Genomic DNA, 18,944 nt, shown 5'->3' with positions numbered 1-18,944 from the left:
ATGTGTCTATAAAAAATAAGGGCAATTTAGAGGAAGAGGGGTCACTTATGAGAATAAATAGTTAGAAATGCCATTAAAAAATTATCTTATGCATTTATGTTATTTATAATAACAGACGTTGACATAATGCGTTATATTAAAAAAATGTATATACACAGATTTATCACTAGGATGTATCATCATTCCAAGAAAATAGGTATAAGTCATAGAAATACAGATTCCTCGAAAGGGTCACGTCTCATGTTGATCCACTAGGTGTCGTTGTTGTCCTACAGTTTGTACATGCAATGTAGCTAAATAATGTCTAACCATAATTCCTTCAGGGGTAAACCCATGGGTAAACCAGACATTCAGCTGTTCATCAACGTATTATATTCAGTTGTTCATCAATTATGTAAGAATAAATATTGTGACGGTCGCTATGGAAGCTGTTACGAGGTACTCCCTACAACCAATTGCAAGGGAATGCCCCTGAACTGAAGCCAGTTGGGAACACCCTCGTGTTTTTTTCTGGTCTTTCAATGTTTCTAACCACACTGAAAGTTCGCCCAAAAAACACTGTCATCATTCACTCACCCTCATTTCGTTCCAAACCTGCATGACTATTTCTTCTGTGGAAGAACACACACACACACACACACACACACACACACGTGTTTTTATGTTTTATGGGAACTTGCCATTAACATAATGATTTGTATAACAAACTGTATCTTCTACCCCCCCCCCCCCCCCACACACACCCCACACACACACACACACACACACTATCCACCCCCAATCCGACCTACACATCACAGAAACCCATATGATTTAAGCCGTTTTCCTCATGAGGACCAAAAAAATGTCCCCACAAATACAAAGATTTCGGATATTGTCATCTTTGACGGGTTTACCAACACACACACACACACACACACGGGTCATTCCTGGTATGCGGTGACATTTTGGCTTCATAAGTGTTGGAAAAAAAGGACATGATTTTCATGTTTTTAGCATTCTACCAAAATATCCACACGTTTAACTATAAGGAATACATATTGGTCAAGCTCAGGGACTCTGAAAATAATAATTATGGGTAGATTGTTCAGACATGTCCATGAAAATATTCCACCCTGTTAGGGACATATACATTACGTTATCACAACATGTTAATAATGTAAATGTTAAACAATAATGAGCTTTTCTTGGATAGTATATGTCCCTTATGCCATCTTAGATTTTTTTTTCTTGAAACAAGCAAAACAATTTTTGATGAAGAGAATATGTCTTGATTATTAAAAACTGGTACTTTTTGTGCCCATCTTTGCAAATAGGATGGTAAATAATAAAAATTGGCTCAAAAATATATATATGCTGTTAGTGCTCCTCACCTCACAAAATAAGACATAAGTATGCCAAACATTTAATGTTGCTGTCAAATTATTATTTAAAATTAATTATCTAACAGGGTGGAAAGGAGCATAACAGGGTGGAACAGAGTATAACAGGGTGGAACACCAGTGTTAACATGCAGGTTCAGTGGATGAGCCTTTTGTCATTGTTCTGCATGATTTGCCATTGATAATGTGTGGAACTGCACCTATAACATATTGTTTCAAAACAATAAAATAAAAAATCCAAATTTCTTTTGGGGGAGGGACACAAAAAATATCTGTGGTTCCTCATCATAATCAATCATGGGGGCAAAACAAAACAATTCTCTCTTCAGATGGCTAGAGAAATATTTACAAATTAGAGAAGACAGACATAATAAATTACATTTTTATTTATTTATTTGATTAAAAATAAAGATGATATAATTTATTTGAATTAACTAGATTAACAAACAAATACAAAATTCATCACAAGAAGGAACAGTAATGGACAGTGATGCCCTTTGTGGTGTTTTGGCTACATCAATTTACTAGATTAACAAACAAAAGAAAAAGAAAAGCAAAAAGGCAGGGGAAAAGAACTTTAAACTCTAAAGAACCATCTCAGCATAGGATGGTAGACTATATAAATAACCTATACATTAAATACTAATTTTTCTATTCGAATTTCCACCCTGTTAGGTTTATAGACCTAACAGGGTGGAACCTAACAGGGTGGAAAATTCTGAGCAAAGTTAGCCATAGCTCTTTGAGTGATCAACATTTAGCTAGCTAAACTTCTACAAATTAACAGAACTTTTATAACTATGTCAGATTTGTTTTTGAATTTTTTTGATAGGACAAACATTCTTCATAACAAAGCCTAACAGGGTGGAACTTTAAGGGTGGGACAAGCAGGATAACATCTCAAAAACTAAAAAAAAAATTAGGAGTGAGAGTTAAAGCTTGCCTCAGTTTGTACAGTTAAATTCCAGCAGGTAAAAGAAATTAAATCACTTCTTGAAAATGGACTCAATGAAATTGCAGTCGGATTTGGAAGGCAAAAAAGTACATACTAACAGGGTGGAAGATAACTTCAGGGACGCAGTAATTTAAGAAAATTTTAAGAAAAAGACCTATATTTTCACATGATTTATATGTATGATTAGGTGTAATTTAGCCTAGTCTATAACATAATTCAAAAATATTTTGAGGTTTTTGTCATTTCATGGTTTATATTTTTTGCAGAAGTTGATTACTGTGCACTGAGGACATGATATAATTGAATGCATACATCAATTAAAATGGTGTAAAATACAAAATAGTATTTTAAATGTCTATTATCTCTGTTTAAATTGTAAAGAATACTTAAATCTACAATTTAAGCCATTTATTATAAATATGTGACTCATTTTAGAGAAAATATGAGTATATAAATCATTGGGACAGGAAAAGTCACCGCATACCAGGAATGACCCGAGAGAGAGAGAGAGTCTACTTGTTTGTATGTCTATATGGGTACCATATGCAAAATGATTACTCTTGAAAAAGTTATATTTCTATTGTTATAATTTTATGTTATACATTGATATTGTTATGGAAAAAGTTATAGCTTATATTGTTATATTTCCTCTATAACAATAGAAGCTGATTTGGAATGACGGCCATCTGGTAAAATCAGATGACGTTTCTTGTCCAGGCAGAGATGGAACGTCTGAGTTTCCTGGCTGGCGGATGAGGGTGGTTATTGTGAGTCACAGTAATGATTCTTTAAAGAGAGTATGGAAGTCTTTACTGCCATTGAGCTATATAGGTAACATTAACAAGTGATTCAACTTAATTATAGTGATTTTAAAATCATCAAGCAATGAACAGCATATCATTAAGTTGAAGTATTTCCATTTCATTAATTAAATGTAATTACTAAATGAATAATAACAATACTACAATTAATTAAACAATACAATGTATTTAAATCTAAATATTTTCCATATAATATTTACACAAATATTTTTCAGTTAAATAATTTGGACAAAGAAATTTATAAATATACAGGTATATGTGGTTAATTGTATAACACATTGATACATTACATATATCCAGCTCAAAGACTTGCCAGATTACTATCAAAATACTTTCAGTTGTGCCTTTTGCATGAAAGTGCTTGTAATGTAAAGTTGATAACACTAATGTCAATAATTACATGACATTTCATTCATCTAAATGTCTGATAGATCTCAACTCAACTGTGGTTATATGATTAAGTGGCTCATTTAATGATTAAATGTACTAAATGCAAAGCACATCCTAAATACTGAAGTACAACATTTAAAAGGATGTTGTGCAGTCTATCATTAGATAAGAGGTCATTACTCAAGCCCCAAAAACATCTTTCATATTTGGCCACAGATGTGTTTATGAAACCTGTCCTCATGATATTAAAGCAGCTGTTAGGTGTCCTTAGTGCTGGTTTCTAAAGGGAACGTGTTGACCCAGCTCTGCGTACGTGCCAGGCACTGCTCCCAGCTGTAGAGCGGTCGGTACTGAAAGTGCCGAAACGCTTTGTCTGTGCAGACAGTGAAGGATGTGCTGGCCACGGCGATTGTGTATCCATTGAGCAGTGGTGTGTAGTTGTAGAACGGCTTGAGGAGCCATCGCATCAGGTCGTTCATCCACGCTATGAACCACAGCACCCACAATGGCACTTGCACTGGGCGAAAGTTGAAGGTCGACAGGAACTGCATGTTGAAGTCTTCGTAGCTCTTGTATGGAGAGTCATCGTAGCAGAAATAAAACTCCCCACCCAGCCGTTCGGGATGTTCCCGCAGAGCCCGTGCCGCTAGCAGGTGCATCCAGGCCACATTACCTGCGTGAAAAAAAAAAAAAAAAAACACACCCGATGTATTTAAGAGATTACACAGTGCAATCAACTGAAGCAAATTAATTATAGCATTTTTAAAACCATTACATAAATATATAAACAGCACCGGTACATTCACATTCTATGCATGTACTGACATTTTTCCTACTTATTTAATAGTCAAGAGTTCTAGGGGGAACATAAAGAGTTAGGAGAAATATAAAATAGTCGAAAATAAATACATAAATGTATTATATCAAATAAAATAAAGTTAAAATGTACTAAATTAGAAATTATTCCATTCCACTTTCAATCCCTTATGGAGGAGTGATCCAGCTCTCACATGAGGGTGAGTAATTACTGACAGAATTTTCATTTTGGGGTGAACTTTAAACAACTCTAGTTGAATAACAGAGTATTCATTTTGTTTGTTTGTGTTAAATAAAAGGCGAACTGTGCTGAAATGTGTTGCTTTTGAAATCATGCGTTGCTGCTGTCAGTTTATTGACAAGCAGTTTCTCTAAATAAAGCATTGTCTCTCCCGATAGAACCCCTTTCATTTCTCTTCCTCCTTCTCCACGTCTTCAAAAAGAAACTGCGGCGTATCGCTAAAATGTAAACAAATACTAAACGACGCTGTCTCTCTTTTGTTAATTCTGGAATGTTTAGTCGCCCCTCTGTGAGGTTCTGATGGGGTTGCCCCTGGCAAACGATAGCGTCTCCTACCATCATTGCCGACCGGCTCAGAGCCCGCCCAAATCGGCACGTGACTCCTCACTCTCAATAGAATCTGAGTTTATATCTAAGTATAAATGGACATTCTCCGATTCAGAGGGAGTGTATAAAGTGACATCAAATCAATCAAGATTCTATTATTTTTTTCTCAGTTCCTCTGTTGCCGTAGTTACTGTGTTTATGGTAAATCATAGACATATACACTAGACCTCACCTTGGATACGGCAGTTCATTAGAACGAATGCGTCAATAGAGCCGCCATCTTGAAACAGGGGAGCCCCTCCACTTTAATGCATCAGCGTCAATGTAGTAGACACAGGTCTAACGCAAATAAAATCACCATAAATCATCATAAATGCGATTTTTCTTGTTTTTTTGGTTTGTTCCAACGGTCAGACATGTATTTATCATTGATTCCAGAAAGAAATTTTTTTTTTTTTTTTTTTTTAAACATTCTTCCTAGTTCAGATTTCATCCGTGAACTTCATACGCTGCACAAAAGTCCGCCACCATCAATGAATTCGAAGTAAAGGCAGAGATAGCAGCGTTACCTAGCTACTTCCTAAGACAAGACCCCTGTTCCAAGATGGCGGCGGTTTTGACGCATGCTTAGAACCCCCAGGTGAGGTCTAGTGTATATGTTTATGATGGTAAATCAGAATCATCACACACTGAAGCAAGAGTCAGTTGGTTAACCTGCATAAACCCGTCCATGCTCCGTGTCCCGTGGAACTCCCCTGATCACCCAACCACCTGTACGGACCGCGTTCCGGTAGAAGTCCTTCATGAGCTGGTGTTCTTCCCCATAGATACCTGTTGGCCGCAGACAGCATGTGTAGAGAATGTTCCCTCCCTTTACCTAATCATGGAGAGTGAGAAAGAAATCAATCTTTTTTTTTTGCAGCAGAAAAGCAAACAAATTATCTTTCCATATTCCATTACAAAACAAATCACTTAGATGCAGTAGACACCAACAATGTTATGAAGATTTATAGTGTTTAGAAATGCCAGTAAATCCATGGCACACTGAAACGCCAAGAGCAAAGGCGTGACGACAATGAAAACATATGTAGTGATTTAAGGATTCCAGCTATGCGTTATTTGTTTCCCTTGGGTTTGGGAGGGTGCAGTATTGTGCAAAGCTGGAAAAGAGCAACTAGGATGTGTTCGAGAAGTAAGAGTTTCAAGTCCATCAAAATGTTAGTATATTTTAATAATGTTTTGGTGATATTTGTACATCTCTCCTGAATATGTACATTACATGCAAGTACTAAGTAGAAAACTTATGTTAAAGGAATAGTTCACTTTTTTTTAAAAAAAAACTTTTGCTGATAATGTACTCACCCGCATGTCATCCAAGATATCCATGTCTTTCTTTCTTCAGTCGAAAAGAAATTAAGGTTTTTGATGAAAACATTCCAGGATTTTCTCCACATAATGGACTTCAATGGGAACCAAACAGTTCAAGGTCCAAATGAGAGTTTCAGGGCAGCTTCAAAGGGCTTTAAACGACACCAGACGATGAATAAGGGTCTTATCTAGGACCCTTCGAGTCATGACTCGAAAAAAGATTTGTTCATTTTGATGAACAAGTTCGAACAGGAGAGTCATGAACACTCATCACAGAACAGAGCAAGGCGACCATTTGTGCTTATAAAACTCAAACTTTTTTTATTTATTTTTTTAATGGCCGATCGTTTCGTGTTGTTTAAAGCCCTTTGAAGCTGCACTGAAACTCTCATTTGGACCTTGAACTGTTTGGTTCCCATTGAAGTCCATTATGTGGAGAAAATCCTGGAATGTTTTCATCAAAAACCTTAATTTCTTTTCGACTGAAGAAAGAAAGACATGGACATCTTGGATGGCATTGGGGTGAGTAAATTATCAGCAAAAGTTTTTTTTCAAAAGTGAACTACTCCTTTAAAAAAGAATACAATTAATATTTTTTAAATGGCATTAATTACTTGCAGAAAAGTTGATAAAACTGCAAACATGTGCAGTATATGCCTCAAAACGCATGTAAACAGCAATTTAAACTAATGGGCTGTTTACATGACACTGCTTTCAACTAAAAACAGAAAACTTTCGTCTACGTCTTTGGCCATTCATTTAGACGACAACAGCGTTTAGGTCGCCTGAAAAAGCAAACTTTTGAAAACGTGTTTCAAGGTGCAAGTTTTTGAAAACTACACTCTTATCAACCTCTGTGTAAACTACAAAAAAGTGAATCTGGGGAAACGGCGACGTTATGCACATGCCTAGGCTATTATTGTTGCAAATGAAAGGATACAGATATTAACAGTAAGAAATGTGGGTATACACATATACATGTGTAGTATATCATCAGGGGTATACCCTGATGATATACTACACATGATTTGTGAACACTTAGATCTTTGAGTTGAGCTCATGAAAAATGGGGGCAAAAACAAAAAAGTTGCATTTTTAATTTTGTTCATTGTACATCTGGCATGCACAATACAGCGTTATTAGTCATTTTCACAGATCCGTGTGAACGGGAATTGTTTTGATAACATTGCCATCTGTACAATGACAAAACCTTTCCGTTTTTAGCCCATCGTTGTTGTGTAAACATACTCTAACTTCCTACATATGAATTAAAGATAACAAAATGTATCAGTTCCTGTTTCCTGTTTTTAATCAGTCTGTTTATAAATAGTGATTGTGACGTTTCTAAGAGACTGAATACTAAAAATAGAAAAGCGAGGGTCATTTCTAAATCGGTGTGATTGTTGTACTAAGTTGGATTGTGCAGTACCTTTGTGCCATTGGCTCCCAACACCATTTTCTCAGCTGCAGCTTTGGTCTTTGGGTAGGGCATCTCATGAAATATATTATATGGAGTATCCTCATTCCCTCTGTGTCAAGGAAGAAGAACACAAAGAGTTAAAGTCTGAGATTAGTTTTTAAATGTTGTTAAGTAATAGGTAGCAGAGCAACACTAAGTTGAAGCCTCAACTCAAGTCTGAAACTAAAATTATGTGGCACAATACGACCAAAACTGTCATCTCCATAAAGCTCACTCTCTTTGTATACCCTCTCTGAATGAGTAGACACAGATGCATTCTTACAGCTTGCACAGATGGAATGCGTGTGCAAGCACAAAATGACGGATGAGGATGGCTGGAACATCACGGTCTCTGTCATTGCACATGTACTGTAAAATTACATTTTTGGTCAAATGAAACAAAATATTTTTTATAAATAATTGTCACTTAAAGGTGCGCTGTGTAATTTTTAGAGCATCTAGTGGTGAGGTTGAAAATTGCAACCAACAGAATTTAAAGTCCCCGTGAACCGGAAGTTGCAAACGATTTTTCTCCAGTGCAGTGACGTATTTCCAAGTGAAACGGAATATTGAACAGAGGGCAGGATTTTACTCTAGCGCTCCTCCTCTCCATCTCTCGCTCATAGCAAACTAACGGTTTGAGGGGAGTGGTTAAGCGTTTCCTCACCCAAACTGTGAAGCCTACGTCATCAGAAAAAGAAACCGTTCCAGACCGGAAGTAACTTTTCAGATTTTGATTAAAGATTACTAAGGTAAAACATTTTTTTAATATATATTCACTTGCACGGATTAATTGTTCACCACAAGACTAGTAATATGCGCTAACAAAGTAAATAGGTTTAATTTTGATTTCACGGGGACTTTAAGGTGGCCAACAGGAAAAGATGTTGAGACAGCAGAGAGTCACCAGTTAAATGAGGTTTCTTTACAAGGATAAATTAAGAAATTAGGTTTACTTAATTATTCAGTAAAACAGTGTTATTGTGAATATTACTGTTACTTGTTCATCGTGTCAGTGCTTTATTTGCTGACTTCTTTCACTAGCTTCTTTGCACGAAGAACAACATAGTGACGAAACGCGTTTGTCCGTTGAGGGCCACTGTAGAAACATGTCAGCGCATTTCAATGTAAGGGGACCCATGGTGTATGTAGAGATAGAAATAAAAACATAACGGTTCAATAAGTAAGGTCTTTATATGCTTTTAAATAATTTAATTAATGTGTGGATGTGTTTGAATGAAAATATCTCAAAACTGATGATCTGTGTATATGTGTGTGTTAGTCACTCAGGAAAACATTCATGTTTCTAGCACGTGGCAGTTATGGAAAGACTTCAAGGTTTTCTCTGTGTGCTTTTTTATTTGAAGTTGGTGGCAAGACTTGAGTTAAAAACCTTTGTTGCACTTAAAAGTCATCATAAAGTTGTCATTTGGGTCACTGATAAGACTGCATGACACATTTTTCTTTCAGTTTGGTTGATTACAAGGCCAAACCACGATCTGATTGTGGAGCATTCACAATTCCCATCTTGTACGCATACATGTTTTTTACACACATTTTTCTTTTTCTTTTCTTTTTTTACATATTGTAGCTAAATGGTTTGTGTCTTTAGTATTCTCAGCTCACATTCTAACATCTTTACAAGCAGAATTCATAAGTTTCCTGCAAAATCAGCACAGAACATGTGGAAAAAACATACGATTCCTTTAAAGCTGACTAATTACAGAGCTGGAAATTGCTACTTTAGACTTCCCAACATTAGAACATGATACATAAGAACACGATGCACAACACCACAAGTGTTTTGAGACATGCGAGCGTCACTTGCTTCAGGTGACCAGTAAAAAAACTGCAGTGGCAGAGATACAGTGCTTTACTTTTTGAATGTTAAAAAAGTGTAAATAGCATTCCCAAACTATCCATCACAACTGTGGCCTGTAATTATTCAGCTTGACAGATATTTCAAGATGGAATGTTGAGAACGTTGTGGATTTCGGCTATGTCATTCCAGAATGCAAACCCCTTCCCTCTCCTTCAGTCTCCCAGACATTCTCTTCATTACAGCCAAATCCTTTTAACTCTTTTTATTCCAGTGAATATTTTGAATATGAACACACAACACTATGCAAAGTCATCTTTTCTTACATATATCAAAAACACTATTTAAATAAATACACTTACCTGACGAATGTATCTCCTCTTACATTTGGACCAACCACCTCCATAGAGCTTGTATAGATCAAATTCTGAATACCGATTTCTATACAGGCATTTATTACATTCTCCGTCCCTGATGGAAAACAGCATCCAGAAAGAAAAAGCATTCATTAAAAATACATAAAAACAACTAAGGGGTGAAGAAAAAAGGAACGCTACTGCTGTATTAAAACAAATGAAGGAGCTAAAACAAACTGTGTTTCTTACAGTGACATTAACAAGACTCAGACTTAAGCTGGAAGTGATGAAGCGATCCCTAAATTCCAAGTAATGCTTTCATGCACTTGGAAGCACCAGATAGTCTAAATGAGAAACCCATCAGCTATGTAAATGCTTTCTGAAGTATCAGGTATTTAGTGATAAGTGGAAAAATAAAGGTAATCACTTGTCCAGATAGCTTTTAAGTATCCAGCCACTTTCAATGGCATTTAAAGAGGACATTTCTGGAAAATGAATGTGGAATGCAGATGTGAGAGACAAAAGCAAGCAAATGATATGGTAGGGCAGGATCCAAACCAATGGAACATTCCGGTATGATAGCACATTCATCATCTCTTGGCTCTTGTTTTTATCTGTATTCCCTGGGTTTGTCTATATCAATGAGTGCTAAACTGACACAGTCCTAAACACGTTAGGAACAATAAAACCAATAAGGCCTACCACAAAACATTGAAAACTAAAAACAGGCTGATGAATAAGTGTAAAACCATGAAAGGGCTGAGACTGATCTCAACACATATATATAAGAACATCATATCTGAAAATATAGTCATGTTTTCACTCATGCAAATGGTGATTCTGAATGCATTTCCAACTTCAGACATCTTTATGTAATGTTTGTAAATGGAGATTGTAATCTTTCTGGTGAGTTTAATGAGATGCAAATAAATACATATATGTTCTATTTCTCATAAAGCCACATGATCTGTCCAGCCTAGCTCACTCATATGCGGAAAGAAAACGATGCAAATTCGTGTGAGAGTAAATGATGCATTTCCGGACCAAACAGATCGTAAAGTTTTAGGGTTACTGGAAATGTCACCAAAGAAAAACTGTGGGTGTAACCAAAACCTACATAACACACACATGACAAAAAAAAAAAAAAAAAACACTGCTGTTTAAAAGTGTCAAGTTTTGGGTTTTGTTTCTTGTTCTTGTCATTGTCATGTTTTATTGCTGTGTCCCAATTCGCAAATGAAATTGCCCACAACCCATCCCGCGTCAGACGAGGATTCAGTTAGAACTACAAACACGCGTGAAAGGTGTTCAAAAACTACAGACATGGAGGACACGCGAGTCCGGCGGTTATGTAGAGAGGTTTAGATAAAGGGGTTTAAGTGTTTAATTATCAGTATCTAACCTGACGAAAATGTATTTATTCAATGTTGACTGCATTATTATATTGCATCTGCATAAACATTGTGAACTTTTGTGAAGATACGTTTAGACATTAACTTTTAAATGCATCATTACTTTCAAATTGCAAACACATTGCAGAGAAAGATGACAAAAGTAGTATGTCCCAAAGCTTGCCTACTCTTTTGCTACACACTCAAAAGTATGTACTTTTTCTTAACAAAAAGAGTACATACTTTTAGGGCATAGTATAAGTAAGCAAAATGTTAAGCAGCACAACTGTATTCCACATTGATAATAATACAAAAGTGTTTCTTGAGCAGCCAATAAGAATGATTTCTGAAGGATTATGTGACACTGAAGACTAGAGAAATGATACTGCAAATCCAGATTTGAAAAAAAAAATATTCCATTAAACATAAGTGTAATATTATTTCACAATATTATGCTTTGAACAGACATTACAAACCCTAAACTTTTAAACAGTAGTCCATCATCAAAGCTGGCAAAATTCAGTGTTTTCTCAGCCAACTCCTAAACCCGTTCAAAGTGCAAAACATTGGCATCACTTCTACAGGGAAGTCATTACTTTTCCATCTCCTTTTGTTCCTCAATCTCACCTTGTACATTGACAGCATAGATGGCCTTCTCGGGGACTTTGTACCACACATCAACCAAACTAGCTGCGTGGATAACCAGGTCTGCTCCCTGAAAGGCATCACGCACGCTCTCATAATTTGTTATATCCCCCTGCACCACTACCACCTTCACATGCTCTGTAAATAAAAGAGAAAGAGAGAAGATACCTTGTTAAAAAGCAAATGTATTGTTAGTGTTTTAATAAAAGCCATAAATGTTTATAAAAAAAGGCATTTTATCTAAAAATTCTACAGCTTTGCAGAGGAGAAACCTTCGTCCACCCAAGCATAAGTTTGAGGACTACAGGGAGACTTCAGTGGTTGATCCAGCAGGACCAAGTAAACCTTCAAAAACACAACTTGGGCACTGCCAACAGTCTATTATTGTGTCTGAGGAGCAGGTGACATCTCTTTCTGGTCTTGCATCAAGATAAGAAATAAAGGAGCGTTTGTCACCGGATTCAGCAGATCCGGTGCATTTAGAAAGAAAACTAAGCAGACCCGCAAAGAATGTAAAACAACCAAGAAGAAAAGATGTTTCCGTTCCAAAAAGAAAAGGAAGCAAGGATGAAGCAGAAGCAGTTCAAGTAGTGTCGTTACATCACCTTAAAATAGTGCAACCACTTACTGTATCAATAGCAATACAATTATACATAATTACACACACAAATAACCCTCAACAAACCCTATTCATAACCCTATAGTATAAGTACATGTTGTTAATTAACATTACTCAATGCTTAAATGTACAATTACACTGTAACAAGGAAATGTAACCAATATTTTTGTACAATAAAAAGATTTCTATAGTACTAGTGGAAAAAAGTCTGCCTATGAACAAAATCTTTGCAAGCAGTCACAAAGTTGATATAAAATCCAGACACATACAAAAATACAAATAAAAACTCCTACTAGTTCGCTGTGCAAGTAGGTCAATGTTCAGTTCTGATAACAAATGGTTATCTAATGTCTTTCTGTTCCCATTTAGACTTTGACCACATGTCAATTCCAAACATCTTTGAGGAAGTAATGCAATCTTTACCCCATAGCCTCCGGTATAAAAACTAGCAACATATGTGAGGAGTAGAATACATTAAGGCGGGACAATGGACACTGTAATGTATGAGATCTACTTGTTGAAAGAGCCAAGAAACTCTGGCTTATAGAAAACATTTGACATAAATTAGAAGCAGCTAACTGAATTCAAAATCCAACTTGCCTCGTGCTTCTATTTCTCAGGCAGATGTTGCATAATGATAAATCGTAAAAGGACACTGTGCTTCAGCTAAGCAGAGCTATACACACTGATCAGTGAGGGTCGGTCAATACACTGAATAAGATCCTCTTTGTCCAGCCGGACATCAGATTCGTGGAGCAGGGAAGGTGAGATGAGGACACTGCATTGGATGGAAGTGACTGATGTGGCCTGACCTCAACAACAACTTTACCAAGCCAGAATATACACATGACATGAATGACATTTCCATTTCCTCAGTCTTTCCAATGTTCTTTCCCATTATTGGAGTCATAAAAAACAACAGATGTTTCCCCTGGGCACCTTTAGAAACTACACCCTATACAGTGCTCATCACTAATGTCAAAAACAACCTATAAATAAATTACATTTTTAAAACTATGATCATCTAAACATTTTTTTTCCCTGTGTCATTCCCAAACAATATTGCTTTCATTTTTTCAAGGTATGCAACAATAAATAGGCTAGAAAGGAGTATAAAATAAAAAGGAATCCAAAAATGTTTCTATTTTTAATTCCCATTATCGAACATTATAAAACGCAATGCATCATTTGAGATGTAATAAAGATTAATTACTTTAAAAACATGACAAAAATATCGTGATGTAGCCCATACTTATAACATAAAGCGTCTGAAAACTAAAACGAACGTATGGTGAATGGTTACTAATAATAGGTGGGACGCACAGACACAACCATAAACGTATATTCAACAAATTAGTATATCTAACCATATTCAATATTCAATAACAATATTCAAAACATTGTGGGAACGAATAAGCTTGCAATTAACAGTTTGTTCCATGTGTTTCTTACCTGTACTGTGACTTTGTAGATTATGGAAAACGGTTTTATCGAAAAGCCTGATCTCTTTGATATTTTCTTCCTTCTCCAACAAAACCCTCAACAGGTGCTGCCCAAGAAAACCGCATCCTCCAGTTATCAAATAAGTTAACTTCGATTTCTCATTAGACATAACTCCGATGAATCCTGTCCCGTTATTGACTCAAGTGTTTACCGACGACAGCCGGGCGATTCACTCTGCAAAAGAAACAAAAGGACGACGTCAAGTAGCCTGAAGCTTAACAGCAAGCAATACAGACTACAGATCAACGTGACAGAGAATGAACAAGTAATTTCTGCCGTTCACTAGTCCTAGAGTTAGGCTATATGATCTTCTCTAGTCGCACCTCATTACATGAGATCCAGGGGGCGGGGATCCAGATCTAAGGGGTGGAGATGGGTAGGATTTGGGGTGGGACAAATTATGGGTGCGAAACATTGGAAAGACACGTAAAAAGAGCCCGAAGCTTAAACTGCACACTGTTTTAGTGTCAGAGTGTAATTTTCCGAAAAATACTTTATTCACCCATTCCTTCAGACTTCATAATTGAATTAATAATAAAATAATTATGTAATCCGTGCAAATCTGAAATATTTATAGAAAATGGTTCCATATTTTATATAATGGTTACATGTCCACATTCCTAAATGGTTAATTCTTTGTAGGCCTAACTGAATGGAACTACTACATGACCTTTATTGAGAGACAGAAAATATTGGTACTTTTTATAAATAAATAATTTGTTACACCATGGCGTGTCACACCATTATTACACCCAAAAAAAATTGTGTAATTTTGTCATTAATGACTCATCCTCATGTTGTTCTAAACCCGTAAAACTTTCATTCATCTTTGGAACACAAATTAAGATATTTTTTATGAGCTTTCTGTTCCTTTATAGACAGCTACACAAATGACACTTTGACGCTTCAAAATGTTCATTAAGTGGTCGTAAAACAAGAATGAACCTCATTGGTTGTTGCTGAAGCTCAAACGTGCTCCGTTACACAAGAATTAATCTCACTGCTTTTCGCACATCAAGCAAATATGGAGAAGAAATGGAGATCGATTACCCAAATAGTTTTTCCAATTTAACTTCTTTAGCCTTTTGTCCACGATCACTCATCCACTAACACTGCAATACTTTTGTCTACTCTGCACAAATATCAAATCTTACAAGCCTATCAAGACATGAATTCGAAGGCACGAAACCTTGCTAAATCCCAAAGTGTGTGAGTAGTTAAAAATTAACAATGATCATAATTGTAATCACAAGCCTAATTTCATGTCAAGGACAGTGCCATTTGGCCCATATCAAACACAATTGAATCTGTTAAAACGGAACATGTGAAAACCAATGTGGATAGAAAAGAGTGTAAACTTTATAAATCGCATCAAATAACACCACCAGCACTTTCAGTTGGGCACTAAAACAGCTTCTTTTTTGCATAATCTTCAACACTGTGTGGAGAAAAAAACTTTACATATAGGGAAATTAAGCAAGAGAATTTGCGCAGGAAAACGTTTAACAGACTATATTACCAAACCAGTTACATCAGAACAACATTTCTTAACTTGACTGAAGAAATGAAACATTATAAACATAAGAAGCTTAAAGAGATAGTATCTGTCCTCATTTACTCACCCTCATGTTTTTTACAAACCCGTATGAGTTGAACTCAAAAGAAGATATTTTTCATAGTTATTTTGTCCTACATAAGTCAATGGGTGCACCTAATTTTCTGGATGCCAACATTCTTCAACATTTCTTTCCTTTGTGTTCAACAGAAGAAAGAAACTCATACAGGTTTGGAATAACATGAGGTTGGTTGAGTATTATGATACTTCATAATAATGACAATTTCAGCTGACAGGTTCATAGTTCATAGCACTGTAAGCAGAAAGAGGGGCATATTGAAATAAACAAGGCAACCGTGGAATTTTATAGTTTGAGCAGATGTTTTAATTCAGTAGTTTTGCAAATTAACAAAGAATCATTAAAGTATTCTTTTATATCTAAAGTTCACCAATGACCGGACTAACTGCAGTTATTTTTGCTTCTCTATTACCTTTCACATAAATATTAAATAAACTGAATATGCGGATATTGTGTTACATTACTGAAGTGTTTGGCGGCATGCCATGTGGCTCAATAATAACATTTCAGAAATCCCTTCATGACTGACTGCAGATGGGTCAATGATGTAGTACATTTTTGTTTTAAAGATGGATCAATGAAGCAATTTATCAACCAAATGACTTGAACACACCTCTTCTATGATGAACATGTTTTTTTAATTGTTGGAATAAAACTAATTTGTATTCTATAGCCTAATTATAAAAATATTAATATTTGAAAAACCATTGTCCACCAAATTAAGTGGTAATAATCAACATGCAAGAAACCAAGATTAAAGGCTGAAGTGCGTTGAAACATGCCGTTTTTTTGCATGCTGATATGGTAACGTAATTTCCACTGAAACAGCAAGACAGGGCGGACAAATCAAGCAGCTCCTCCCCCTTTTTAAAATAGTCAATAATGTTGCTTAAATCACAGCTCGGCCTGAGCTGTTGAACTCGGTAAAGCCGTATTTGACAGCCACAGTCAAATAGACTCCCCCTTAAGATTTAATATTAAACTGTTACTAAGCAAACAGTGATCATTATCATGCTGAGGATGTGTACTTTGAAAAGTGTAGTAGTTTAGAGTAGTGTAGATGTGTCGTTTTAAAAGACATGTTGGTGCATGCATGGCACCTGTGTTATTCCACTCATCAGTGCTGTTTCTAATGCCGAGTCTGTCTAACTGTTTCTCCACCAAATAAAGCATTCTGTGCAGTTTTAAAATAGGTCTGTTATGTCTTGTGGTCTGCGCAGACTTGCGCATATGATCCTCTCTGTGCTATCATGTCTTTGGACCAGAGCAGACTGTGTCTGTGTGCGCTGCAGCGGTAGCGTGACAAACACAAAACCAGACTTCATTCGCCCCAATGGAAAGCATATTTGCAATGTCTGAATCATTTCCTACCACATAGTGAGCTATGCGCCATACCATAAAATAGTAATAAAACTGTGAACTGAACAAGTGACCAATGGCAGCCGCAGCTTCAGCATCTTCTTGGGGGCGGGACAATTTAGGCACTTGTCATCAAAAAAAAAAAAAAAAAAAAACATTAATCCATTTTGGTGGAAGTGAGAGACTGTAAGTTTTGAAAGCTTATATCTTCTAAAAAAAAACCAGCTCAAAATGTGATATTAATATTTGGATTTTTTTTTTTTTTTTTTGAAAAAGGAATAATGACAACCCTTACTTAACTATTCAAGGTGACTGTATTTTAGTTGTTTTTGCTCGGATACCACATTTTAAATCTATAAGCTAGAAGGAAATGCATATCCAGAAAAATGTATAAAACCAACTCAAGTAGGCCTACAAAATTGGAACATAGCTACCCTTAAACTAGATTGTTAAAATTTTTGACACTCATCAGATCTCCTTACATGATGACATTGACACATATGATTATATCGAAATTATTTATGATTTATTTATTTTTTTCATTTTGTACCTTACGTAGCATACGCAGCAGCCTATATGCAATGCGGCTTGATAGGATGGTCCTCCAGATTCCGGACACTAAAATGAATCATTATCCACATTAGCGGTTCGCCACGGCCGGTGACTCGGAAACTTCTCGCTGATAGCAGTAAACTGATAGGTTAGGCTAATCTAAAATATAGGCTAGTTAGGCTAGTGTGAAAAAAAAAACAGTGCCAGAATTAAGCCAGAAGTGCCTAAGTAAGCCAGACTCGGCCCATACTTTGTTGCTATCTGGGACGCTAGCAAGTGTTCAGGAAGATTGATATTCAAAACGGTATACAGCTTAGTTTACGGCGTGTGTAGCTGCAGCCTGCGTCGGTATCACTGTTTACACCTTAACACGCAAGCGCAAAACGCGCATTCGCGTCCTCCGAAGTTCGCATTTGTCGCCCCCGGCCGAATACGTAATTGAGGCCGTTTAATTTCAATACACTGACCACAGCATACAAAAGTCATTCATAAATTACAACAATTTACGTTGCACATGCTGTTTAGAGTAAAGACATTTTATGACGAATGCTGCCGACAAATGTGACCTCCGGAGGACGCAGCCTTCAAAAGGAGACGTCATCAGGATGAATGAATGATATGTCCTGCCTTTTAACGCCAAAACTGTACTCGAGGTCTCGAACACTTTAACATGGTATCCGCTCAGATTTCCTCTGCAGAATGAATGAGCACGTACTGTGTTTCAGTTCAATGGTATAGTGTTTCTAAAGAGTTTCCGCGAAACCTTATCCAGTCTCCTTTGTGTCCATGGCCCACAACAAAACGAGGTTATCGCAAAGTCAGATTAGGCTACTGCTGTCACTTGATGATCGTGTTCCTCAACATCTCTTTCAATATTTTACCAAGAACTTCACAGGTGGTTTAGGCTATACAAAAACACATCTATTTTTATCTTTGGATTTCCCCCTTACCTCTGTAACTTCCATTATTTTCTTCAATGAATCCAGTGCTCAACATTGATGTTTCTATTTCCTGTGCAATTCTTCCTCTCTGCAAGCCGCATGCTTCCGCCTCACATTTTGCAGCTCACAGGAGGAACATGGTAGAGCAAGAGTGACAGAGGTTAACAAAAATAACAAAACACATAAGTATTCAGAGACAGAGTCCATTATTTATTTTCTACTGGATCCGTTTCAATTTGCCTATAGACCATTTCACAAGATGTAAACAACACTGGTCCAGAAGCACTTCCTGTTTCAGTTTTTTAACACTACATAAAAGCTGGGATAAAATACAACCAACAGAACATTTAAAACTGAATCAAAAGT

The 18,944-nt window shown here is 36.4% G+C and overlaps 1 protein-coding gene across 3 annotated transcripts; it reads right to left on the bottom strand.

Moving 5' to 3' along the window:
- Positions 1 to 2,606: 2,606 nt before the first annotated feature.
- Positions 2,607 to 18,686, bottom strand: hsd3b7 (hydroxy-delta-5-steroid dehydrogenase, 3 beta- and steroid delta-isomerase). 3 transcript variants are annotated; one of them, XM_039686120.2, is made up of 7 exons: positions 18,588 to 18,686; positions 14,042 to 14,266; positions 11,953 to 12,108; positions 9,941 to 10,049; positions 7,730 to 7,829; positions 5,647 to 5,809; positions 2,607 to 4,221 (listed from the first exon to the last, which is right to left on the bottom strand). In XM_039686120.2, the coding sequence occupies exons 2-7, from the start codon at positions 14,199 to 14,201 to the stop codon at positions 3,806 to 3,808; spliced, it is 1,104 nt and encodes a 367-aa protein (XP_039542054.1). In that variant the 5' UTR covers positions 14,202 to 14,266; positions 18,588 to 18,686; the 3' UTR covers positions 2,607 to 3,805. The 3 variants fall into 3 exon arrangements, with proteins under 3 accessions (XP_039542054.1, XP_088984710.1, XP_039542053.1); XM_089128584.1 differs by lacking the exon at positions 18,588 to 18,686 and adding an exon at positions 17,636 to 17,921; XM_039686119.2 differs by lacking the exon at positions 18,588 to 18,686 and having other exon boundaries at positions 14,042 to 14,405.
- Between the last annotated feature and the right edge of the window lie 258 nt (positions 18,687 to 18,944).

Source organism: Pimephales promelas, chromosome 3 (assembly GCF_988280905.1).
Source record: "Pimephales promelas chromosome 3, fPimPro1.hap1.1, whole genome shotgun sequence".
Classification (NCBI taxonomy): Eukaryota; Metazoa; Chordata; class Actinopteri; order Cypriniformes; family Leuciscidae; genus Pimephales; species Pimephales promelas.
This window is presented reverse-complemented; position numbering and strand designations above follow the sequence as displayed.